The 26,331-nt window shown below is 37.2% G+C and overlaps 1 protein-coding gene across 2 annotated transcripts in view; it reads left to right on the forward strand.

Annotated features, from left to right (window-relative positions):
• frmd3 (FERM domain containing 3) overlaps window positions 1-26,331 on the forward strand; it is a 276,915-nt gene that overhangs the window by 197,983 nt on the left and 52,601 nt on the right. For both annotated transcript variants that reach the window (XM_051928615.1, XM_028802430.2), the window contains exons 5-8: window positions 10,638-10,735; window positions 15,528-15,651; window positions 18,537-18,624; window positions 20,820-20,908. In XM_051928615.1, coding sequence (XP_051784575.1) covers window positions 10,638-10,735; window positions 15,528-15,651; window positions 18,537-18,624; window positions 20,820-20,908 — 399 coding nt within the window. The remainder of the gene's footprint in view (window positions 1-10,637; window positions 10,736-15,527; window positions 15,652-18,536; window positions 18,625-20,819; window positions 20,909-26,331) is intronic.

A 26,331-nucleotide genomic window follows, 5' to 3' on the forward strand; every position in this document is an offset into this window, starting at 1 on the left:
AACTGACAACGGAGTTTTATGAGAAAAAGATTCCTTTATTGTGCGTTATGTGAATTTCAATTAAGAAAATGAATTAGCATTGTCAATAGTAATTAGATAAAAATCACTTTGCTAGCCAAAGTATACCATGAGGATTAAGTATTATTTTGAAAGTTGCAGTTCCGTTCTTTGACTGTGAAAATTCAACTTGTGAATTCATTTCTTGACTCTTCCATGGGCAGCTGAACAGTTTATTCCACTCAGGGTATGCTGGATCTTCTTTTGAGTGTACTTGCAACGTACATCCCAAGTACTAGGTGACCGCAGACATCCTCAATTGCATGTCCATACCACTTAGTTCTCATCCTATCACAGAGAGTGAACCCTGCACCCCTGGGCAGGAACTGTACTTCACTCAGTCATAGTTGTGATCTCACTCTTTTGGTCACTACCCCGAGCTTGTAGGTCATGATGTGACTGATCTGAACACTTTGCTCACACATTACCACCAGTTTGATGTAACATCCCAAAAACTGCTATTGCTGCAGTGATTCAGTTATCAAGTTTTGAACTATTAGTGCTTGATCTCCTCTACTTGTGACAGCAGCTTGCTCATTACCTGTATAGTCATCACCTTCCTTGAATTATTCCTATATTGTAAGGTTACATGTTTTTTGCTCTTAGAAACATCCTTATTCACAGTTGTTGAAAATCTGAAATTCAGAAACTCCATATTAAAATGCTACTAAATGAGATAATGGGCAGCAACCCTTTCTCATAGCTTTTATATTTTTTATCTGTATTATCAAAGCAAACTATTACTAAAGTAGAGATGCATGCAGTTTATTATATAATGGTGTTCCTGGACTCTGACTACAGAATCTGCACTTATACATACCTCTTGTATATTTTGATGTTCAAATAAGTCACTATCCATCCCATGTCTAGCTTACAAAAAGCAATGTGTCGGTTAGTGTAACAGCAAATAACATTTGGCAGGTGATCAAATCTGACAATTCTCTATGACAGTGGAGCTCCAGTGTGCTAGCTTTACTGGCTGTCATTTTTCACAGAGAATTTTATCTAGCAAAAAATGTGTGTGGGAGTGACAGTAAATATGATTGAAGTGTCACTGATGCTAGAAAATGCATTCTAAATGTGCTCCTGTGTACATTTCTACTAAGCTCAAGGATCGCTGCAGAAATAAGGAGATTCAGGGATTTATACATGAGGGTGTAGGGTGTTAATATGATGGCAGTTGTCCAAATATTAAAATAACTGTTGTATAAATTGGTATATTATTTATGGAATCTTAACCAATCTTGACTTATAGTAGTATCTATCATTTTTTTTTTCAAATAATTTGTTCTGTTATAGTTGTGCAGATCATGTCCTGCCAGTATGGGGTGTGGAGCAGTTAGAAACCCTAGACAAGGTATTCCCATGCACACAGTCTCACCTACTGGTGTAACACCAGTTTATAGCACCTACTAACTTAGCACTCATGTCTTGGGATGTCAGAGGAAATTTAAATGATCTACATTGACACAGGGAGAATGTGCAAATACCAGATAAACAGTAATTAGACTAGGATTTGAATGCACCTCCCTGAAACTCTGAGGCAGCAGTAGTAACCAACAATGTGCAGAAAAACACCAGAGATCTGTTAGGAATTAGTTATGACCATGTGTGTTTCATTTAGAATAGTGTTTCATGCAAACTTAATTATTTTTGGTGATATTATTGTGTTGCACTATTATTTAAGTTCATTTTTTTGTGTGTATTTCTCCGTTTTGTGTGTTAATTACTGTGATGCTGCACGGTTGCTATTCATACAATGCACATGTTACGTGATCAATGACATCATGGTGACCAATATTTATATAATCACTTCTCTCATTATGCAGGTGTCCAGACTTTAAAATAATCAATGAAAGACTTATAATAAAGAATACAATTTTTAGGGATATACTTTGTAGGAATTTGCATGGATTCAAGCGTGAAAGCATGCATACTCCAAAATAAAAAAATCAGATTTATAAAACCTGACGCATACACATTTCTACTCAATTTAGCCTTTATACATCATAATTATCCTTTAAATGTCTATGTGAACGCACCTTGAAACAACCATATGCTAATCAACTTATACATATGCAATCAGAGCAGAGCAGCTTCCCACCTGACATATTGAGACACTACCACATTTGATGAGTCCTATGGTGTGCTCCACAACTGAGTGTGTAAGAGCCTTTATGTATTATAGTGCCTCTACTCTGCATTTTGGGGGTTGGGTCAAGGCATAAGATGCCAGCTTTTAGAGGGTAATGACTGTCACCTGGCATATGGAATGACATGAATGCTGTTACAATTAATATAGGCCATGTGCAAAACTGAGGGTTCAGCCAGTTACCATACCAGTAAGCCATCCATCAAGTATGGCATCATCAGCACTATCCTCAGTTCGTCTGCCAATGTTATTGTGCTTCAAAATAAATGAATCATGGGTTATCCAGGCCACTGAGCCACATAGTTTGTCAGTCTCACCTTGGCATCACAGAGGACCTGGTTGTTGATGGAATGTGTAACTGCTAAGAACAAAACAAAAGGAAAACTAGACATTGCTGCAAATTGCCATTTATGTTGGCAAAAATATGTTATGTTTTATGTGTATAGAGCCATACAGTATGGAAACTGAATATATCGCCTCATTAGTTAGTTAATGGCTTCCAGCATAGCAGGCAAAATGGAGCTTAAACTTGACTCAGATAGTCCTGACCTGTTGGCCAGTTCTTTAAGAAATGATGACAGGTAGCCATCATTTTTTTTTCTTATTGGAAGAAAATAACATTCCATACAATCAAGTCTAATGTAAAACAGAATTCAGCCCTCACCCAAGAGAAATAGAGGAAGGCCAACAGCATAGGCAAATATTAAAAAACAAAAAAATAAAACAACAAGGAAGGGAGAATGTCCTTTTCCTGAATATAAATGCTTATTCTAAAAGTTTTGAACAGATTAAGTTTCTAATAGTATAGAACATCAGTTACTCACTGAGTTTTAAAAGGTGGGTTGGGATTCTTCCAGTTAGGCAGGATAAATCTACATGCTTAATAGTATTGTACAGGCAATTACAATCAAGTTGTCCTTCTCCACTTTGAGCCTATCTGGAAGTACACCATACACAGCTGTTAATGGGTTAGGAGGGATTGTGACACCAAGGCTGTCTGATAGGCATTTAAAGGTTTTTATCCAAAATGATGTTAACTTGGTGCACTCCCAAAACATGTGGGCCAGTGAGGCTGGAGCTAGATGGCAATGTTTGCAGGGTGGATACATTTTGGACAATTTTAAACAAGATAAATGTGTTTGATGAAATATTTTAAGTTGATTGATTGAATGCTTTGCACAGATGGAGCTAGAGTGTACTCTATGCATTGTTGACTTCCACTCCATCTCTGAGATATTAAGTGAAGGGTCCTTTCCCCATCTTACCCTAGGATCTATAAAATGGAAGGATTTTAAGATATTTTATATATTGTTGAGATGCTGTCTGAGTTTTCAAAACTACTCAGTATATTTTCTGGAATAAAATGGGTAGGAGGTGTGGAAAATTGGGTAGGTTCCATTTAGCAAAGTTTCTAATTTGAAAGTAATGAAAAAATTGTGATGCTGGGAAGTTAAATTTGAAGAATAATTATTTTTAAAATGCAAAAACATTATCTGTATACAGTTCTCTAAATGTTTTAACCCTGGATTAAAAGATTAAATGCTGTTTATGTTTGAGAGGGTTGAAAAGGTTGATTATCATGTAGAGGCACAACAGATAAAAACTGCCTTGAAGTACATCCTGCATTAGTTTCATATTCTGATTGATTGATGGACAACTGGATTATTAGTATATTGATGATAATTAGTATTTACTGGGGCACAAAGCAGGGCATATAAAGAAGTACAGCAAGATTTTATTTCTTTTGCATACAAGGCTTGTGGATATTTATCATCACTATTGAGGTTTATTATGTTTATCATGTCAATGCACATTATAATTATGACTCTGTGATATGAATTATTGTGTATGTGAGTTGGCATTTCGCTGGTTTCACCACATTTCCCAGCTTAATACAGGGTGTCATCATTTCTCAGTTTCTCCCAAATGTTGCGTACGCATTGGTCAGAGTTGCCATAAATATCACAAGTTCTCACTTCATGCTTTCTTTTGTAAATCTCAGCTTTTGTGTGGAAAGTTGCATACTCACATTTTGAGAATCTTTTTTTATGGACACCAGGGGCCTCATGCATAACGCCGTGCGTGGAAATTGCACTAAAACATGGCATACCAACAAAAGCGGAAATGTGCATACACACAAAAAAATCCGGATGCATAAATCTGTGTGAACGCCAACTTCCACGTTCTTTCGCTACATAAATCCCGGTCAGCATGAAAAGTAACGCACGTGCATGTGCCTGCTGCCCCACCCCAACTCCTCCCAGAATTACGCCTCTTTGATTATGCAAATCAATATAAATAGCCCTTAAGCTCAGCGTTCTGTGAAAAGGCAATGGCAAAAGCACGGGGGAAAATAGAAGAATTTCAGCGAATACCAAGTGGAGGCAAAGGAAAAACGTACTATTTGTTGGTTTAAACAGTGGTATAAACAACAAAAGGAAGTTGATCAAGTGACATAGAGTGTTGGAGAAACTCGAAAGCTCAAGTTCACAAAGTTGCACAGTGCTCGAAATAAAAAAGAAATTGTCAGATATCAAAGTCGCCGTGAAAAGGCAAGTCATAGCCCACCATCTGAGTGTCATATTAAAGCTTATTAGGGTACAGAGAAAAGAAAAAAAATAGGGACACAGTGAGAAAAAAACTTGAAATGTCAACTTTAATCTCGAAATTTCCACCTTAATCACATAGTTTATTTTGTCATTAAAGTAGCACGTTAAATGCTTTGTTTTGTATGTGTTCTTCTATGTACTCTATGTGTGTGAATCACTACGTGCTTCTTAAACGGGCTTTCTCTTCCTCCGACAGGACACAAATCCATTACATTCGTGATATTACAGTTCTCTGAATAATTAAACTACTAAGATGTATACTTGATATCATTTTCATGATGATTGGAGTTAAAGCATGTAACATGGGAACACGGTGGCACAGTGTTAACGACAAGCTGGAGCCCTGTCCACAGATTGTTCCTGCCTCCCGCAAGATGCTTGCTGCGCTGTGCGCGACCTTAGATGAAATAATTTATTGCAGCAGTACTGTCTCTTTCAGACGTACTAACCTCTAATTCCTGACCTTCCTTTTCTTTCTCCAAGTAACCAATCGCCACACAATCAGCTCTGTAATAGATGTTAAACCAATCTGTAAGCTGAGAACGCCGATTCTTCAAAACTTTTAAGGAACATTGAAATATCTTTGTAGTACATGTTTAATTATTCTATCCATCTATCCTTCCAGTGACGCGCCAGCCCCAGCAAGAATACAGTGTGAGGCAGGAACAATTCGTGAACTAGCTAGTGCTGCGACACCGTGTCCTCACATGTTTAATTATTAACAATATAGTTTATTTAAATGATGTTAACATTTTATCTGTATAATGTAATGAACATATTTTGCTGCATTTCATCTTAAAAATTATATTGTCATCATATGTAAATACGTGCTTTATAAAGTGGCTCAGGTTGTGCAATATTATAACTGTATCGCAAGTTTACAGTGAGGTAATTGTACTTGTAGGTACAAACAGTTCTACAAGGAGCACTTGATGGACTGATTGAGTGTGTTTATAGTTCTTGGGATGAAACTGTTTCAACTCTTTCTGTACAGGAAAGGCACTGAAGCGTTTGCCATATGAGAGCAGTTCAAATAGCACATGGCTGAGGCAGCATGTGCTTGATGCTGTATACTGATAATTCTCTTTCCGATCAGCTGCTGTAGAGCTGTGATTCCACACTCGGATACAGTGGGATAAATACTCTGAGTGGTGCATTGAGAGGAACAACAGTGAAGCAGCTATGGTATTTGGAATAGTTTGGCCATTCCGTGGACCATTATTATTACAGGTTAATTACAATCAGATGCCTTAAACTAATAAACAATATGCGGTTAATTTCAGTGTATATGATAAAGCCGCATCAGGGATGTGGATGTAAAAAAGAAAGGGAAACCACACTTGAACAAAGGCACTGCTTTGATGCTGGGTGCTGCCAGTTTGCAAAACCGAGCGGAGAACTTGCGTACGCCAAGCATTTAGCTTGCGTGAAAATATGCATGGCTTTACGCTAAGTTTAGGTTTTATACATCGCAATTTGAGCGTGGAAACAGGAGTATGCAACATTTTTGTGCATACGCACCATTTATACATGAGGCCCCAGGTGTTTGATTTAGTTTTGGTGTTTTTATGTAACATTTCTTTGTGTACTGAACCTGCCTGCACATGACAATTCTCTTGTGCCATCCTTTGGGCTTGTGTGCATTTTTGCATCACTGAAATTAAGAGTTCAGTTCAATTTATTATTTTACTCGATCACCCCTAAGTGCATTCATAAAATTGTTTAACTTACTTACCCGTATTAAGCTTTGCCAAACTGATCTGTCTGAAACTTTGTGTTGTACTTTGAGTACAATTAGTTTGGAAAAAGGTGACTTATAACTTGAAAGGAGTTACAAAAACTGGTATATAAAGTTAAGTATCATAGATTGTTATACTTCAGCTATTATGTGTTATGTACTGTTATGTTACTTGTGTGAATGGTAACCATAAAATGAATCAATTCTTAAATTTGTTTGCTTAAGACATTGATCTTTTTTTAACAGAAAGAAAGTTATGTTACACTAATTACACCATTTATTTATGTATTTGTTTGCTTGTTTATTTTTATTTCTCTTAGAGTTCTGATGAGCATTAGCAAACTACTCTTTTAGTTATTCTTAGATGGATTACTAATGCTGTCTATTAAATTATGTTTTAGCCTTTAGCCTTAATAGTGAAGATTTCAACCTTAGGTTTTTGTTTTTTATTTGTCTGCATCATCTTTCAGAGACACTGATAGCTTGCAGAAATGTTCTTGCTTTGCCTAGTACTTTCAATATGTAGTTTCAGTGCAGCAATGTGCACATTGTAAGTTGTATATACTGTATTTAAATAAAGTGATAATAAATTATGCAATTATAATAGCCTGTGTCATATAAAGGTCTAAAATTCCACTGAAAAATGAGATAAAGAATACATGTTTGCTTCTTTAAAAAAGAATAAAAAGGACTACATTTCTACAGTTGTTACTTTAGTGTTTCTTAATACCAGAATACGCCATTTGAGTCTCTTGTCAAATGAATTTAAATACAGAATTAGACATTAGATCTCTTGCCTGAAGTATACTGTATGTATTACTTTTAAAAATAATTCATTCAAAATATTCCTACCTTGTTTAAGTTTCTAATGCAATTAGGATGGTTTTGGTCATGCTTCTGTTACAATTTGCAACCTGCTTCCCTTTAAATTTAATTCAGGGCATTTGTTTAACGTTAATATGTGAACAAAGCAAAGTACTGAATAGGGAAATGTATAAAATAAATGGACAATATCTAAGTAAACCATATGAATAAAGTCAAGTGCTCAATTTCAAGTAAGGTAAAAAACTATCATATCTAGAGCTCTGACTTCAAATTCTTGCCCAAGTGATCTCTTTGTGGAGTTTGTACATTTTCCTCTTGTGTATACGGTGTAGACAATAGGCCACCAAGCCACTTCAAAGGTAAAACAATTCAATAGAGGCCAAAATACAATATGTATTGGAGAAATAATAAGAACAAGGGCTGAATACAGAGAGTAAACACAATGCAAGGTAAATACAAATAAAACTAAACCCTAATTAGTTATATGTTAACCGCAATTCACACTTATCCCATTTGCTGGTAATTTACCCCTTGTGGTGTTTTCTTTCTTCACTCTATAACTGCAGGTATATGGGGCATCCCAATTCAGCAGCTCCACTATTATCTGCTGTCCTTTAGACTTATAGATGACTCATAATTTAAGCTGTCACATTATCAAAACAAGTTAAGGTTCAGTGCTTCCAGGGAAGGAACAAAAGCTCACATTGAGCTGGCAACCTCCTCATGCGTTAAATATAAAGAAGTAGCTGCCGCCGTGGTTTCATAAAACACATTTAGCTTATTATTTTGTCAATGGTTATGTTTCCAGTAGACTTATTCTACTCTCCTGTCATTCCAGAAATATTCATGAAGATTATGGGGCAATAAATTTTATTAGTTTAATACAATATTATGGAATACTAAACTCACAATATAATGTAATGTTAGCATATACTGTAAGTTTGTGTTGTTTAGTATTTTGTCTTTCAGTTACTTTTTCTGGTTTGTCATTATTGACAAATATGTTTTAAACAAGTTAGAAAATGTATGCATGGTGTAACATTCAGGTGTTTTCAAAGACTTAGTTAACTGATTTGAAAGTTGGAGCAATTAAATTTTTGTTACTTCATCAAATCACATTTTTGTTAAATCTTTTTATAATAAAGGGTCATATTAAAAAAAAGAGTAAAAATAGAATATAACTATACCTTAGTAGTCTCTCTATTATATAAAAAAAATCCTGGGACGAGACGTGACTTTTTCAGAGAGATACTTTCACGTCCAGCGAGACGAGACTTTGTGCCAAGAGATTTAACTATGCCTGGGGCCAGAAATAAAAGACAGAGTAGATGACAAAGTAGAACCTCATAAAGAGGTTCAGAAATGTTGGCGTGATACACATGCAGAGCAGGTTAGAGATTATGAAAGTACTAAAATTAGAAAGTCTGAAAAAAATCACAGTAAAGATTGCATTAGCGCAAACAAACGGAAATTATTACTTGGTGAAATAATGGAACAGCGAAAAGAGATCGAATATATTGTTCAGATTTAAACTTTAATTCGGAGACTTGTAGATCGTCTAATTCGTGTTGCTATCAGGGAAAAGTAGTGTTTCTTCCCAATGAAGAGGCGTATCCATGAGACTTAAAAGATTTATTGTTTGGTGAAAGTGAAATCCACATACGTGAGCAATAGAGACGTGAAGTGGCTGACGCGTAATGCAGGCTGGGGGATGATGAGCAAAGCGAGTAGGGGGCGAAGCCTCCAAGTCTTCATTAAATAAATTCATTTTTTAAGGTACTTTAAAATGATACATACAGTAAATAAAAACATAGCTCTCATTGACTTTGCTTTGCTGATAAATTATAGTGTAAGTGAAATAGTGAATCATTATAATGTGCAGCAAAGCCATGACGTTGTTTTTAGTGTAACAAATGCTGAGTACATACTGTATTTGTTCACTCTATGCCTAAAGAGTGAAGTTTACATACAAGGACACCTGTGAAGGAAATCTGAAACAGTACAGTCATCTGTACTCAAAGTAGCAGAGAATGTTCTCTGTTTTAAAATAGTTTGTAAATTTGTAAGTTCATAAATTTGCCAGACTTTAAAATTCCAAAAACGTATATAGTGTGCTCAATTTAACGTATCTCAATGAAAATGTAATTTTTCTGACAAACTTTCTTGAAGAATAAGTGCTAAATTTCAATAAAATCATTCTGCTGAGAGCCAAGTTGTTTAATATGGACAGACAGACGAATAGACAGACAGACAGACAGACAGACATGATTATTGCAGTAGGTGCTAATTGCATTAAGTGCTTTTTGCATTATACACGACCACACCTAAAACATACCAAACTAAAAAATACACTGAAATAATTTTTGTTAATTTCTTACTGATATATTAAAATATATTTATAAAATACAGAAATATATAGATTTAGCTTTTCTTCTCATTTGCATTATGATGCAAGAAACAAAAATGTGTAGAGTGATGTTCTTTAAGAACATAAACAAATTTTGAAAATGTTTAACTAATTTTTAGCTCTTGAGCCTTCAACATTCCCATCCACTTATCCATTTTCAGAACTCATGTTCTTCATTTTAGGGTTCCCAGCAAGCCAGGGCTAATACTGCAGGCAGCACAAGATAGGAACTGAATCAAATCCAAATGTTTTGTGACACCAAGTAAAAATGAAGACAGGTTTAAAGTGCAAAGGATTTGCTAAGCATATAGTGAAAATACACCCCAGACTAATAAGCAACAGGAGGATAGTAGATTCAGCAGAACAAAGAGTAAAAAGGCTAAATACCATTTTAGTTGAGATTAAGATGGAGGTTTTTCTCCCACATGCAGGGACAAATACTCTTTAAAAATGTTTTTTTTTTTTATTTTTCTCCAAGTGATAGCACACCAGCACTCTTAAACGCTGTCACTCACTGGGATTTACCAACACTATAACAAAAAGTAAAAGTGTGAAAATAAAGAATGAAGATTGTATTACAGTTAAGGAATAGTAGGTGGCAGTTGTCAGGTCCATCTGCAGCTCCTTTTAGAACAATTAATATTTTAAACGTATGTCAGTATCGCCAGAATAATTTGTTCTCTGGGTGTACATGGCAAAGTGGGAAAAGTAGGCGTTGTTCTTTTCACAATATAATTGCTTTTTTCTTTATATTATAGATTAAAGTAATTGTTGTCCTTTTTATATCATTGTTTGGATATTTTATGATATTAAATTATCTAATCGTATTTGGATTTTTTTTCTTTTCAGATATCTGTTGTATTTACAACTGAAGAGAGATATTTTTCATGGCCGCCTTCTGTGTTCCTTTTCTGATGCTGCCTACTTAGGGGCCTGCATTATTCAAGGTGAGTTCTCTAAGATCCATTTTTACAGTATGCACAGTAAACCTATCACATCAGAATAAGCCTTCAGGCATTAATGAAAGATTTGCAAATATGCTATATGATATAGGCTTTGTTAGGTTACTAATGAGTTAAATTTGTTTCTGATTTTTGTATATATATAAAATTAGTTTATCTATCCAGAACCAGCTTGTCCATGATAGAGCCAGAGGGAGCAGAATGTGACAACAACGTGAATATTTTCCATTCACGATCCAATTCAGGCAATAAAATAGAAAAAATGAGAGCAACACACTCAGTTTGACTTGCCAGTTGACCTAATGCTATACAGTACAGTATTTTTGGTTGAGAGTGAAAAGCATGGTCAGTGAACAAAGCACAGGGAGAAAATGTACACAGAAGGCTCCTCACCCTAGAAATGAGACAGTAATGCAATATACTGCAGCACTCAGCTGACATAAAGTTGAACACTGATGTCCCCCATGACTTTATTTTTCTGTACATTAGGAAAAATGGTAGATTTCATGTAACATGGCTCTTCATGATATAGTAGGAGTGTGACTGCAGAGCTCATTCTTAAAGATGCTTGTACTGACAATGTACTATAGATTTCATAAATATGTCACAGAAATTTAAGTGAAGGCAATCACTCAAAAGTAGTTTATTAGATTTGCATTAAATATGGGGGGAGGCACGGTGGCGCAGTGGGTAGCGCTGCTGCCTTGCAGTTGGGAGATCTGGGGACCTGGGTTCGCTTCCCGAGTCCTCCCTGTGTGGAGTTTGCATGTTCTCCCCGTGTCTGCGTGGGCTTCCTCCCACAGTCCAAAGACATGCAGGTTAGCTGGATTGGCGATTCTAAATTGGCCCTAGTGTGTGTTTGTGTGTGGGTGTGTTTGTGTGTGTCCTGCGGTGGGTTGGCACCCTGCCCTGGATTGGTTCCTGCCTTGTGCCCTGTGTTGGCTGGGATTGGCTCCAGCAGACCCCCGTGACCCTGTGTTCGGATTCAGCAGGTTGGAAAATGGATGGATGGATTAAGTATGGGAAAGCCAGAAAAACTACACTGCTGTCATTTTCAAAGTTGTCTCCTACCTTTTGCTTGGTGCTGCTGTTATAAGCTTGTTTGTGATTCTAATTTGTAATAAGCATGACAATGGATAAATAGATGAGTGGACAGAAAACTATATTTAAGCTTCTTAGATGCTTAATATCCCAAAGGCCTTTTGTTACCAAATCTAAAACATTATGTTGCCTAAAGCTGTGTATATGGGCTGAGTAAAAGTAGTTATAATAATTATCAGCAACAGGCAAAAATAATAGAAAACTCTGCAAAGGGTTTTATATTTATTTATATTGCAAGGATTTTTTGTTACCTATTTTGCTTTGGTATTTAATTACATTTTGTTTTCTGTTAGATGTTTGTTAGGATGTATGTAAATGTGCAAAGAGCTTGTAAATTAGAGTCCAAGATACAGGAGTTAACTATAAATCTGTTTTGTGCAATTAACTGAATCTTTTTTTGCACATAGTTGCAGGGTTAGGCCCAAACTCCAGTCAACCATGTGGCTGTAGTGGCAGTAGCTGTTGTTGTTGTTGCATTGAGTAGAGTGAAATTCTTACTTTATGTATGTCCAGCTTTTATCACTTTGTCAGTCTTCAAGGCCATACGAAAAAGAATTTAATTCAGTAAATACACAAATCAGCTTACTCCTTACCCCCCAGTCCAGTTCTCGAAACCTTGTAAAAAATCTATTAACACCAAATGAATCGATTCTTGTGCTGCTACACATTAAGGGGGTCCATGGCAGTGCCAATATTACTAAAGAAAAAAAATGTTTCAGGCTCTCTGGGTCCACGTGGCTTTGAGGTGGTTGGTGTGTAAGAGGCGAACTGATAGCTTGTAAGCACCTATCGACACTCTGCGGTTCATAATTAGGGTGCTGCACACACAGGAGAATAAAGTGTGTCTGACTAAGATAGAAGGGTGTGAGGAATCATGGAGAAGAAAGGAAAGAACGAGAAACGCAAAATCAGGAGAGTGAGCCAGCATGGTGGATGGGAGGCAGGGCAGTCAGTGGGCCCAAAAGGGAGCAAGAGGACCAGTGCTTCAGGGCATTCTGACGGACACCAAAGAAAGGTGGTTGGGACGAGAAACAGTTGGCTGTTGTATTATTGTGATATTTCCCTCTACTTACCCTTTACCTATTTTCTTTAGGGATAAGTGTACTCATTAGGTTCTTTACCAGGTTGGTCTTCTGTCACACCTTAAGATTAAAACACACATACATAGATATATGCATACACACAGAATCTAACCACAAAAATACTATATGAAAGATGTATACATATGAGTGTTATTCTCTAGCACTTTAGCCCCCACAAGTATCGCATTAATAACACATGCATAGTCCTCTTTTCCTAGTACTCCAAGAGACTTACTTATCATAGGCACAAACAACCTCAGACCTAAATATTACTTTTGGTCTCCAAGAATATATTTGAACATACAAAGGCTCAACATCCTTGGCTATAGGCAATTTATCAACCAATGAATGTCCTACTTTAATGCACTGGTCATTATTGGACAGAGCTCTTTGTCCTCAGCTTGATAAACCTTGCAGCTTGGATCATATGGCACTTCCACACTGCTCCAGGTGCTCAAAAATTACCTTATTACTTCAATCACTCTAAATATGAAGACAAAGTATAGAAAGTTAAAGACCATGGTGTTTATTAAAGGACAATAATACCAGTAGAGAAAAGCATAAAAGAAAATGTGGATAGCAAAGCCTGGATATTTACAGCATAGTCTGTAGAAAAAACTTAAGAAAAGTCACAATGTCAAAGATGAATGTCCCAGGGCGGCGCTGATTTAGCAATTGATATTCATGGAATTCTTTAGCAGTCACACGTTGCTGGTGCCCTCTCCTGATGTGGCTCTTTCTTCTCCTTCTGATGTTGCCTTCGCCCCCTTCTGATGCCGCTATCTTCACTGTTTCTTCTTCTTCGTTCTTGATGTTGCCTTTCAGACGAAGCATATTTATCATAAGATTTCATGTGGCATGTCTTCCTTTCCCAAGTTGTAAACCAATTGGGAAATTCTTTGTTACAGGTGCCCATCTGTTCGCTGGTTGTAAAGTAATCAGATACAGCTTGAAACATTGGCATGTCTTCCTTTCCCAGGCTGTAAACCAATTTAGTAATTCTTTGTCCCAAGAATCTCCTTTTGTTTGCAGGTTATAAAGTAATCAATACTGCTTGAAGCATCTCCTGGATTTCTGCTTCTTTAGAACAGATGCTACTGTGATTGTTACTGGTACTGTTCAGGAAAACAGGATGCTTTAATGTCCTGTCTTCTTAAGTGTTAAATTTATCCTGTCCATTGGAGCAAAATATTTGTTTTAATATGATACAATTTGTTAACTGTTCTTGTAAGATTAAGTTCATTTTTGTTTGTGTGAGCAAAAAATAAAATATAAAATCCATGGCACTACAGCTGTGTTTCTGCCGGCTGAGAAGACAAGAGGGTGAGCTGGGGAAACGAGGGAGAAAGACGCGCTGAGCTCATAGAGTGTGATATTTAAAACATAATTATTGGATATTACTGTGTTTATTGATGATTTTAACCTCCACAAAAGACACTGTTTTATTGGATTACATGTATTTATTTATTTAAGAAGATTGTGCACCACACTTCATATATTGTTTGAGCACTATTGTGACAATAAAAGCATTGAGCAATTTTGCGCTAGCTTTGTCCCAGTCTAGCTTGGTCTATGACTATTGCTCTCCAAGGTGCAAGGATGTTATTCTAGCTACAGGCAACCCAGGCATCACAATTCTGTGTCTGGAAACCACCCATTGCTAAAAACCTAAGTACTGTGTAGCACTAAATGAGTATAACTGGTTCAATATTAATCCTCCATAACTGGTTCCACTTGTGTACCACTTGTCCGGCCATGCCATGTTTGGGGAGGCTAACCAATGAAAAATTTTTGGATCTTTCTTGCAGCTCCACTTCCCATAGAAAGATCATAGGGTTAAATAAGTTTAGAGAATTAATAAATGGGTGAATTATCATTCAGTTTATTTATTACATACAATGTGCATTCTAATGTGCACATTTTTTAATGAATAACATAAAGGTTTGACAAAAACTTTTATCATCTTTTAAGTTTCCAATAAATATTCTGGAGTCTGTGCTTATGTAAGTTCAGCATTTTATTAAAAACAGACTTTACTTCACGTACTGCATATTAGGGGAAACACAAAACATCCATTGTTGGTGCTTCTATGTCATAGATCAAGGCACATTGATTCAAGTTCTAGCTTAGTCACCTTTTGTGTGGAGTTTGCAAGTTCTCCTTGTGTGTGAGTGAGTTTTCACCAGGCATTCTGTTTGTCTTCCATATCCAATAAATTTGCATGTTATCTTGATTGGTGTCGCAAAACTGACTCGGTGTGAAGAACTGGCATCTCATTCAGGGCTGGGCCTACCTTGCACTCAGTGTTTACAGTGTAGACTCTGACTAATTGAGAACCTTACAGGAATAAATAGGTTCAGAACATGATTTATGTTTTTATACATGTGAACCATGAAAATGATCATTCTGATTTTTAAATAAACTGTATGAAACCTCTACCAAAAGCAAAGATCCTATGCTAATCACGTACAGCACATTTTTACCACTGTGCTCAATGTCATCTCAGAGTTATTCTAAATCATTCCAGCAGGTCTCTTTTGTTTAATGATAACTACTTTAAACATTTGTTCACAATTGGCCTTTTTTCATTTCAGCTGAACTGGGGGATTATGATCCAGATGAGCACCCAGAAGATTATGTTGCTGAATTCAAACTATTCCCAAAGCAGTCACCAAAGTTGGAAAGGAAAATTGGAGAAATTCATAAAACTGAACTCAGGTAGTTACTAAATCTGCTAAGAAAGCCTATTTCAGTGTATTAACATTCCCTCCAGCACGTTCTGTTCTTGTCCCAGTAGGCTGTGCCTGGTATAGCTCCTGAGTGAAGCACCCTGGGTACATTATAATAATACCAGCTGTAGCCTGAGGTCCTGCTATAGTGCTAAGATCTTCAGCCTGCCACAGGCTTACCCGGAGCTCGTAATCCAGAAATCTATAAAGCTACCATTTACCTTCCATTGCAACATCCACAAAATTGATGTGGCTGCTACCCTGACTTGTCAACAATGGATAATTTGGTTTGCTGCTCACCCCTTACCTGAAAAGAATAATCCACTATTTTCTGAGAGGATCATGACGTTAGATTTGGATGTGCTAATTCTCATCCCAACCAAATCACATTCAAAAATACATTTTAAAGAGAGTAATAATGGCCATAAAATCAGCCTACACTACCTTATATAAAGTAAGTACTTTATATAATTTTTCATGTACTAAAGTGGTAAAAGATATGTTCTTTACTGAAGTAAACTGTAAAAAAAGTAACATTAATGTGGTTTAAACAAACATTTTTAAAATAATTTAGGCAGTATCAATTATCAAAGAAAAGTACAAAATGTCAAGATGAAGGAAAGCAAAGTATACTTTTTTGTTCTGAATATAATGCATAAGAGCTGGTATTTGCTGGTAGTGGTACTGGGTGAGTTATTTTTATCCTATTTAAACCACAATCAAAATTATTTCAGTACAGCGTACATTAGTGGATGATTCCTTAATCTTCTCACCCGGATTATAATTTTATTATATTAATGAATCTCCTGTGCATTTTTGGAACAAAGTGGTTTTAAGAGCAAGTAATCTTTTTAAGTAATCTTTTTTACTTTGCAATTTGTCTGTTCTTGAAATCAAAATTCAGCTAGGGTGATGATACCAACTACTGTATGTTTCATCCTGAATGCATCACAGTGCCTGTCATCTAATGGCATTGTACCCAACCAGGTGCCAAACTCTATAAACCCATATGAAGAGCAACTAGCTCATGTTGTCCATACACTCTCAAGCTGCATGAAAAATTACATCACCATCTACAATTAAGAACATCCCAGCATGTTACATATATATTATTGATTCACCATTTTTTCCATAATACTAGCTCCAGATGTACATTCTTCTAAATATACAATCTGAGCATACATTAATTTCAATTAAATTGTAATTCTCTCAACATCTGCTCAGTTTTGAAGCTAGTTCATTGGTGCAGATGGTTAGAATGTGTTGTAAAATTATCAGAGATGTTTCCTAGGACGTTCATTCCTTGTAAGTAAATTAAAGAACTATATAACCAGTGCATCTGTTGTCTGGGTTCTAGCTACCCTGTGTACTGAAAGCCAAGATATTTGTCTGCGCTGGTCATTGTGTCTGTTGTGTACATCTGAATGTAGCTGGGATACTTAGGACTACCAGCGCAGTGATTTTCTACTTAATCATAATCTTTCTTTACTGATTTTTTGTGCAAATCATACCAGTAATTTGTTCCTTTCCAATCTTTCTGTTGCACACAGGCCAGAAAAATGTGTTTATTATCTGAAGAATCTAACTCTTTCAGGTTCTATTGTGAATATTTTTATATTCACAGTTGAATATTCCTTTTTATCAGTTATTGCTATGTTTCTATGGTTGTAGCACTTTCAAAATAAATAACTTGTTCAGAATCATTCAGTGAACAAGGAAATTAATCAGGTAAACAGGCTGCACTTTACCAATAGTTCGTTATTGAATGATGACGTCCCTCTGCCTAAAGAGATGCTGTCCGCATTCCATCTTAAACACATTTCCTTCAAGTTGGCATTGCCATCCCAGAGTGAGAAAAGTCTTTTCTATTGAAGGAAAAACAAAACAAAACATAAGAGTAGTTTCCACTCAGCCCTCGATATCTTGATGTTTCCTATTCACCTAATGTTACTCATATATTGTTAATTTAATTGAGAATCCCCACAAGGGGCTGCTTTCAGCTACATTAATGGGTAATTTTTGTATGTATGTACATTAAAGAATTATTTTCAAACATTTCTACAAAGTGAATTGTCAACCTCTATCTATTGTATCTGCACTATTTCTGTCAAAGAACAGATTTTAAATTAAAAGGAAGCATGAACTTGCATCTTTTCACATCTTTTCACACAGTTTAACCTATTTATTTCTATTTATTTAAGGTGAAAATATCCTTGTGTTTCCATCTTTCCTATTAACTCACACCACCTGGTCCTGGAATGAGTATAGTAGGACTCTTTGGGAAATTTCCAGCTTTTTATGTTTTTGATAGTTTGCATGTTGAGTTGTATGATGAAGACTCCAGGGAAGACATTGTGTTTTTCACATTTTGTTCTGTTTTTTCATGGTATAAATATTCTTTAACTGTAATACTTTTGATGCATACATATACATATTCCAGTGTTCCATGTTTATCACTTTTAAAATTATTTCTTCCTACTCTTTTTCTTGCAGTGATCTTTGCCCTGATGCACATTTTTCTTCTCTCTTAATTGTTTGTGAAAAAAAACGTGTTTACAATGTAGCCAGCTCATACAGTATGTGTAATTTCTGCCTGAATATAATGGCTGTTCTCATTCTTTTAAGCTTACTGTTTTTATAATACTTATTTTTTAATATTCTCTGCAGTGCTGGTGACCCCTACTATATACATTTTTTAGAATCAACTATTAAAATATTTTGTTCATTCCATGGTGTACAAAATATCAGAACAAAACTATGAATGAAAACTCTCCATTCAGGCAATATTTAAAATAAAAATCCTATTGTCTGGCTTGTTCAAAAAGATAATTGGTAATGGTGAAGGTGGTGACTGAAATAATTTGTCTGTTTCAGAGGCCAAAGTCCAGCTGCTGCTGAATTCAATCTTCTACAGAAAGCACATGCTTTAGAAACCTATGGGGTTGACCCCCACCCATGCAAGGTCAGTACTCCACTTTATATTATTTTATTGCAGTCTAATATTTATTATTGGCATCCTTGAAATGTTTCCTTTGACTCTGTTTTATTGTTTCTGTCTACTGTGGTGTGTGTGTCAAAAAGATGTTGCAAAGCTTTCTTAAGAACTCAAAAGTACCTTACACCATCTTGTGAGTCTGGTCACTGAGCACAGTTTTGGTTGTTGTGTTTTCAATGTCAGATTTCACATTTTCTTAAATTACTGCCAGGCTGACTCTTAATAATTGGTAGTCACGCAGGGCCAGATGAGATTCTCACACAAGATCACAAGCTGGGGCTTCTTTCTAAAACACCCACTTCCAATTTCCCCAGTACATCCACTTTAAACTGCTGGGGTTTCAGGGAGAGAGCAAAAGAAACTGAACAAAAGACTTGACGCTGAGAGAAAATAAAAAGTTAAAGTTAGTGTTACCAATTCAGGAGTTCAGTAGCAGAAGGTAACATGTTTGCAATTCCAATTAGACAGTAATGGTAACTTACTTTACTTTAGTTATTTATGTAGTCATGCAGTCAGAAAATGGATGTTGTTAAGCCTCATGTGTGCTTCTACTGGTGTTGTTAGGCAAACTTGTTGATTCTGGATGTTTTGAGTACTGATTTCTGCATCTCCTGTGACTATTTGTTACCAATTCTCTTAACGGCAATCTGTGTGTGACACATCATCTTCCTCGAATGCATACTTTATGATTCATTTTTAAACAAGCCTAGCTGACAGGGGTGTGGGTTGATTTGTCTTCAATCCTATTTTTGTAAAAATTGATCTATTTGTATGGAATGTTGTGTGATTACAATAAAATCAATAAAATTATTAAAAAAAAAAACAAGCATAGCATTGACTTCTACACTATCAGCATAACTGTGAATAACAGAGAGCACGGCACCTGCACTAGTCCATTGATGTTATTGAATGTCAGTGTGTAATCTGACATTACAGAAAGGTTTTTCCTTGCAACATGTTATTTTAATACACATAATGTGCTCTCTGCACATACAACGCACATTTATATGTTTAATATCGGTCTCTTTATGAGACTTTTCAGTTGTAGACTGCACATCACAATCAGAACCTTGCTCTCTGTCAGATCAGGTTAATGAGAGCATTATTGTTCTTTGCAGTTCAAGATCAGCACCCCTACTTTGAGTGCCACCTTCATAAGTTGTTGGATTGGTTTAGAAAGTTTGCCATCCCAGAGTGAGTATTTTATTCTTGGTGAACAAAAAGTCTTTTCTATTGAAGGAAAAAAACCCCCAAAACATTAGAGTAGTTTCCACCAATTGTTTTGTTTTAAACAAAAGTCACTCATGGTTATCTCCAGATTATATATTATATATGTCTGGCTCAGCGAGACTAGCTAATTGGTTGAAGAGTAATCACAGATGTGCATAAGCCTATAGAACATGAACATCAGCAAAATGTATTGATTATTGCATCATTGGATTTGAACAGGCCACTTAAAAATGCATGTTCTTAACCAATCTTATCAGTTTGAGTTCCACTTTCACCTGATGAAAATACAGATTACTCCAAGTGATTCTAAAATTCATTGTGTTGTGTAAACACATCCATGACTAGACACGTCTTAAATAGCATGTTAATCAATCCTACCAACTACTCCCAGAAGTTCAATGGTAATAATCAGGATGAGTCATTTTTCTTCAAGTACTGTAGACAATTCACATTTGAGTCTGTCATGCTTGTTTGTCTGCTTCCTGCTTTAACATTTTTTCAGTTTGTTTCTGCTTCACACAGCAACTTACTTCATGATATATTTAATTATCATTTAGCATTTCTGCCACCTTCAGCAAGTTCTTTTTGTTACCTTGTTAACTTCCAATTCCAAATATTTCCAACAAAATTTTACTTTATTCCTGGCATATTTTCACTTTTCTTTCAAATAGTATATTAATAAAGCAAAAATCAAACTTTCTCACTTGTTGTACATGTCATGTTCTCAGTATTAAATTGTGAATGATTTATGAAACCAGCGTAAATGAGAACATATAATTATTGCAAGGCATTCATCCACAATTTCTTTGTGCCAAGCACTCCATTTAACATACAGTAAATCAATCTGGTATACCATACCATGTAACAAGTGTACAGTATATTAAGGCACAGGCACAGGTGTTAGAATGACTATTTTTTTTATTCTTCTTTAGGATTTCACTGGGTCCACGGCTTTCCTGGGTTTCACAGCCACTGGATTTGTGGTTTTCCAAGGAAATAAAAGAATTCATCTTTTAAAATGGTAATCATTTTTTTCCTTCTTATAGCAAGACTACTTTTCATTGCAATTGCCCAGTGGTTATGTTTAGGATAACGACAACCTATAATTAGACAAAACACTGCGTGGATGTGCTTAAGCTGAAATTTTAAACTAACATGCTTTCAGTTTTGTTAACCCCAACCAGTTTTCTTACAAGTAATGTGTGGAAATTTCTGCATGTTATCCTTTTAACTGAGCATGAGAGTAAACAATTTAAAGATGATAGGCTAGTTCATTGCAGGGCATACCAACCCACCTACATTCACTCACACCAGGTCAACTTACCTAATAGGCATGTTTTGGGAAATGGGCGAAAACCACTGGGAACTGAAGAATCCACAAAAAAAGAAAACTAAAACAGCAACAATTCAAGGAAATTGTGGTAACTACATATAGAATGTAAGGCTAGGTATTTAACAACAACAACAAAGTGTTTTTTCATAGCACATTCTCATATAAGGCATGTAGTTCAAAGTGCTTTACAAGAAGTTAAAGAAAAAATGCAAGAAAAAAAGAAAAACAACTAGAAATAAATAAGTATATCTATACTAATAAAAGGCAAAGCCTTCACTGACTCACTCATCACTAATTCTCCAACTTCCCGTGTAGGTAGAAGGCTGAAATTTGGCAGGCTCATTCCTTACATCTTACATCGAAATTCTATGCATAACGGTCGACAAAGTCCGCCATGTTAAACTTTCTTATTTATGGCCCCATCTTCATGAAATTTGGTAGGCAGCTTTCCTGCACTAACCAAAACCGATGTACATACTTATTTCGGTGGTATGACGCCACTGTCAACCAAAATTCTACGTGTAACGGTCATGACGGTCGACAACATCCGCCATGTTAAACTTTATTTATGGCCCCATTTCACGAAATTTGGTAGGCGGCTTCCCTGCGCTAACCGAAACCGATGTACATACTTATTTCGGTGGTATGACGCCACTGTCAGCTGCCATATTGAACTTTCCAATGGTCTTTGTTACTTATGGGCCCATCTTCAAGAAATTAGGTACGTGGGTTCCCAACGCTAACTGAATCCTACTTACGTACAAATATATGTCCATAGCCTGCAGCTCGGTCACCATGTGAGGCGGCGTAGGGTCCCCCATCCCCACGCCTCCCATGTAGTTAGCTGCCTGCCTATATAAGGCTGTCCGTCGCTCCGGGCTCTTCATTCCCTTCCTTGCTTTGCCACGATATTCCCGTCTCCCTGCTGATAACTGCAGCCTTTTTATTTAATCCACGGCTTCTCCGCTGTTTTATTGTTCGTTTATTATGATTATAGTTATTGTGTAGGTATTTTAGACTTACAGTGCATCCAGAAAATATTCACAGCGCATCACTTTTTCCACCTTTTGTTATGTTACAGCCTTATTCCAAAATGGATTAAATTAATTTTTTTCCTCAGAATTCTGCACACAACACCCCATAATGACAACGTGAAAAAAGTTTACTTGAGGTTTTTGCAAATTTAAAAATAAAAAAACTGAGAAATCACATGTACATAAGTATTCACAGCCTTTGCTCAGTACTTTCTCGATGCACCTTTGGCAGCAATTACAGCCTCAAGTCTTGTTGAATATGATGCCACAAGCTTGGCACACCTATCCTTGGCCAGTTTTGCCCATTCCTCTTTGCAGCACCTCTCAAGCTCCATCAGGTTGGATGGGAAGCGTCGGTGCACAGCCATTTTAAGATCTCTCCAGAGATGTTCAATCGGATTCAAGTCTGGGCTCTGGCTGGGCCACTCAAGGACATTCACAGAGTTGTCCTGAAGCCACTCCTTTGATGTCTTGGCTGTGTGCTTAGGGTCATTGCCCTGCTGAAAGATGAACCGTCGCCCCAGTCTGAGGTCAAGAGCACTCTGGAGCAGGTTTTCATCCAGGATGTCTCTGTACGTTGCTGCAGTCATCTTTCCCTTTATCTTGACTAATCCCCCAGTCCCTGCCACTGAAAAACATCCCCACAGCATGATGCTGCCACCACCATGCTGCACTGTAGGGATGGTATTGGCCTGGTGATGAGCTGTGCCTGGTTTCCTCCAAACGTAACGCCTGGCATTCACACCAAAGAGTTCAATCTTTGTCTCATCAGACCAGAGAATTTTCTTTCTCATGGTCTGAGAGCCCTTCAGGTGCTTTTTGCCAAATTCCAGGTAGGCTGCCATGTGCCTTTTACTAAGGAGTGGCTTCCGTCTGGCCACTCTACCATACAGGCCTGATTGGTGGATTGCTGCAGAGATGGTTGTTCTTCTGGAAGGTTCTCCTCTCTCCACAGAGGACCTCTGGAGCTCTGACTGAGAGACCATCGGTTCTTGGTCACCTCCCTGACTAAGGCCCTTCTCCCCCAATCGCTCAGTTTAGATGGCCGGCCAGCTCTAGGAAGAGTCCTGGTGGTTTCAAACTTCTTCCACTTACGGATGATGTAGGCCACTGTGCTCATTGGGACCTTAAAAGCAGCAGAAATTTTTCTGTAACCTTCCCCAGATATGTGCCTCAAGATAATCCTGTCTCGGAGGTCTACAGACAATTCCTTTGACTTCATGCTTGGTTTGTGCTCTGACATGAACTGTCAACAGTGGGACCTTATATAGACAGGTGTGTGCCTTTCCAAATCATGTCCAATCAACTGAATTTACCACAGGTGGACTCCAATTAAGCTGCAGAAACATCTCAAGGATGATCAGGGGAAACAGGATGCACCTGAGCTCAATTTTGAGCTTCATGGCAAAGGCTGTGAATACTTATGTACATGTGCTTTCTCAATTTGTTTATTCTTAATAAATTTGCAAAAATCTCAAAGTAAACTTTTTTCACGTTGTCATTATGGGGTGTTGTGTGTAGAATTCTGAGGAAAAAAAATGAATTTAATCCATTTTGGAATAAGGCTGTAACATGACAAAATGTGGAAAAAGTGATGCGCTGTGAATACTTTACGGATGCACTGTATAATGCTGCTTGCGTTGTGAAGGGAAGGGGGTGGGGGGCAGGGGGCAGCTGACCGCACGCTAAGGAGATGCCGTCGGATCATGTTGTCTTGCTGCTACTGCTAGCAAGCTGCCTGTTATGTTTGTCGTGCTGCGCGTTGATCATTTAAAAGCATGTACAGCAGCTGTCCTTTTGCCACTTCGCGTCTCTGCCACTCGCATTATAAAGGGGGGCTTGCTGCTGCTGCTGCTGTTGGCAAGCTGCGTGTTCTGTTTGTTGCTTCTCGTTTTAAGATCAATTGTCTCTGCCAAAAGCATTCCAACAACTGCTAGGTTAGATGTCCGTGAACTTGTTTTAAATGTTGTATCACTGCCTTGTCTCATGTGACGTTAAAGTGTCTCTTGCAGGACGTCAGATTGTCTTCCGAGAAGATCATGTCTCGTCTCCCTCGTTTCCCTAGTCTCCCTCCCAAGATTTTTTTTTTTTTTAACTTTTATTGATTTTATTGTAGGGCGGCACGGTGGTGCAGTGGTAGCGCTGCTGCCTCGCAGTTAGGAGACCTGGGTTCACTTCCTGGGTCCTCCCTTGCGTGGAGTTTACATGTACTCCCCATGTCTGCGTGGGTTTCCTCCGGGTGCTCCGGTTTCCTCACACAGTCCAAAGACATGCAGGTTAGGTGGATTGGCGATTCTAAATTGGCCCTAGTGTGTGCTTGGTGTGTGTGTATGTGCCCTGCGGTGGGCTCACACCCTGCCTGGGGTTTGTTTCCTGCCTTGTGCCCTGTGTTGGCTGGGATTGGCTCCCGTGACCCTGTAGTTAGGGTATAGCGGGTTGGATAATGGATGGATGGATGGATTTTATTGCAATCATTCCATACAAATAGATCAATTTTTACAAAAAATAGGATTGAAAACAAATCAACCCCCACCTCTGAGAAAGAGAGCATAGCCAACAGAGTAAAACTTAAAGCTAGTAAAAATAAATAAATTGATGAGTTTAATAGGCGGATAAAGATAGATGGAGAAGAAAAAGAAATGGGAAGAGAATTTACTTCCTCAGTGCTTTAAGAGCTTATTCTAAAATATTATTGATTAGATCCTGCCAGGTTTTAAAAAAGTTGTGCACAGATCCTCTAACTGAGAATTTGATTTTTTCAAATTTCAAATAATATAAAACATCAGTTACCCACTGACTTAAAAGAGGAGAGTTAGGATTCTTCCAGTTTAGCAAAATAAGTCTGTGTGCCAATAGTGTAGTAAAGGCAATCACCGTTTGTTTGTCCTTCTACCATTAAAGCCCATCTGGAAGAACACCAAACACAGCTGTTAATGGGTTAGGAGGGATTGTGACACCAAGGCTGTCTGAAAGGCTCTTAAAAATTTTTGTCCAGAATGATGTTAATTTGGTGCAGGCCCAAAACATGTGACCCAGTGAGGCTGTAACTTGATTGCAGCGTTCGCAGGTTGGATCTTGCCCTGGAAACAATTTGGACAGTTTTAAGCGAGACAGATGTGCTCGATATATAATTTTGAGTTGAATAGTTGTATGCTTTGCGCATATGGAGCTCGAGTGAATTCTCTGCATTGCTACTTTCCACTCCTTTTCTGATATGTTGAGTGAGAAATCCTTTTCCCATTGTCCTCTTGGATCTTTGAAACGGAGGGACTGTAAAATAATTATATATTGCAGAAATGCTGTCTGATTCCTGGAAACTGAGCAATATTTTTTCCAGCATAGAGGAAGGTGGGAGATGAGGAAAATCGAGCAGGTTCTGTTTAACAAACTTTCTAATTTGAAGATAGTGAAAGAAATGTGTTGCTGGAAAGTTAAATTTGGAATGTAATTGTTCATAGGATGCAAAGATGTTGTCTGTATAAAGATCTCTAAGCAATTTAATCCCAAATGTTTTCCAGATATTAAAAACTGCATATGTTTGCGAGGGTGGAAAAAGGTGGTTCTCATGCAGAGGTGCCACAGATAAAAGATTCTCCATCTTAAAATGCTTTCTATATTGGTTCCATATTCTGAGTGAGTGAAGCACAATTCGGCTGTTAGTATATTGCCGATAACTTGCATTTATTGAGGCACAAAGCAGGGAATATAAAGAAGTACTGCAGGATTTTATTTCTATTGCGGACTAAGCCTGTGTATGTTCATGTATTTGTGTCCAGGTTTTTATATCTTGTATGTTTGCTGCCCAGTAATAAAACTGAAAGTTAGGTAGAGCCATGCCACCTTCTGCCTTAGGTCTTTGTAGGGTTACTGTTTGGATACGTGGATGTTTTAAGTTCCAAATAAATGAGGTTATGGTTGAATCTAATTGCTTAAAAATTATTTATTGATGTATATTGGAATGTTTTGAAATAAAAAGAGAAGCTTAGGAAGGATATTCATCTTAACAACGTTAATTCTTCCAGCTAGAGTGAGATGAAGGGTTGACCATCTGTGCAAGTCTTGCTTAATTTTTTCCAT

This window comes from Erpetoichthys calabaricus, chromosome 5, assembly GCF_900747795.2.
Source record: "Erpetoichthys calabaricus chromosome 5, fErpCal1.3, whole genome shotgun sequence".
Lineage (NCBI taxonomy): Eukaryota > Metazoa > Chordata > Cladistia > Polypteriformes > Polypteridae > Erpetoichthys > Erpetoichthys calabaricus.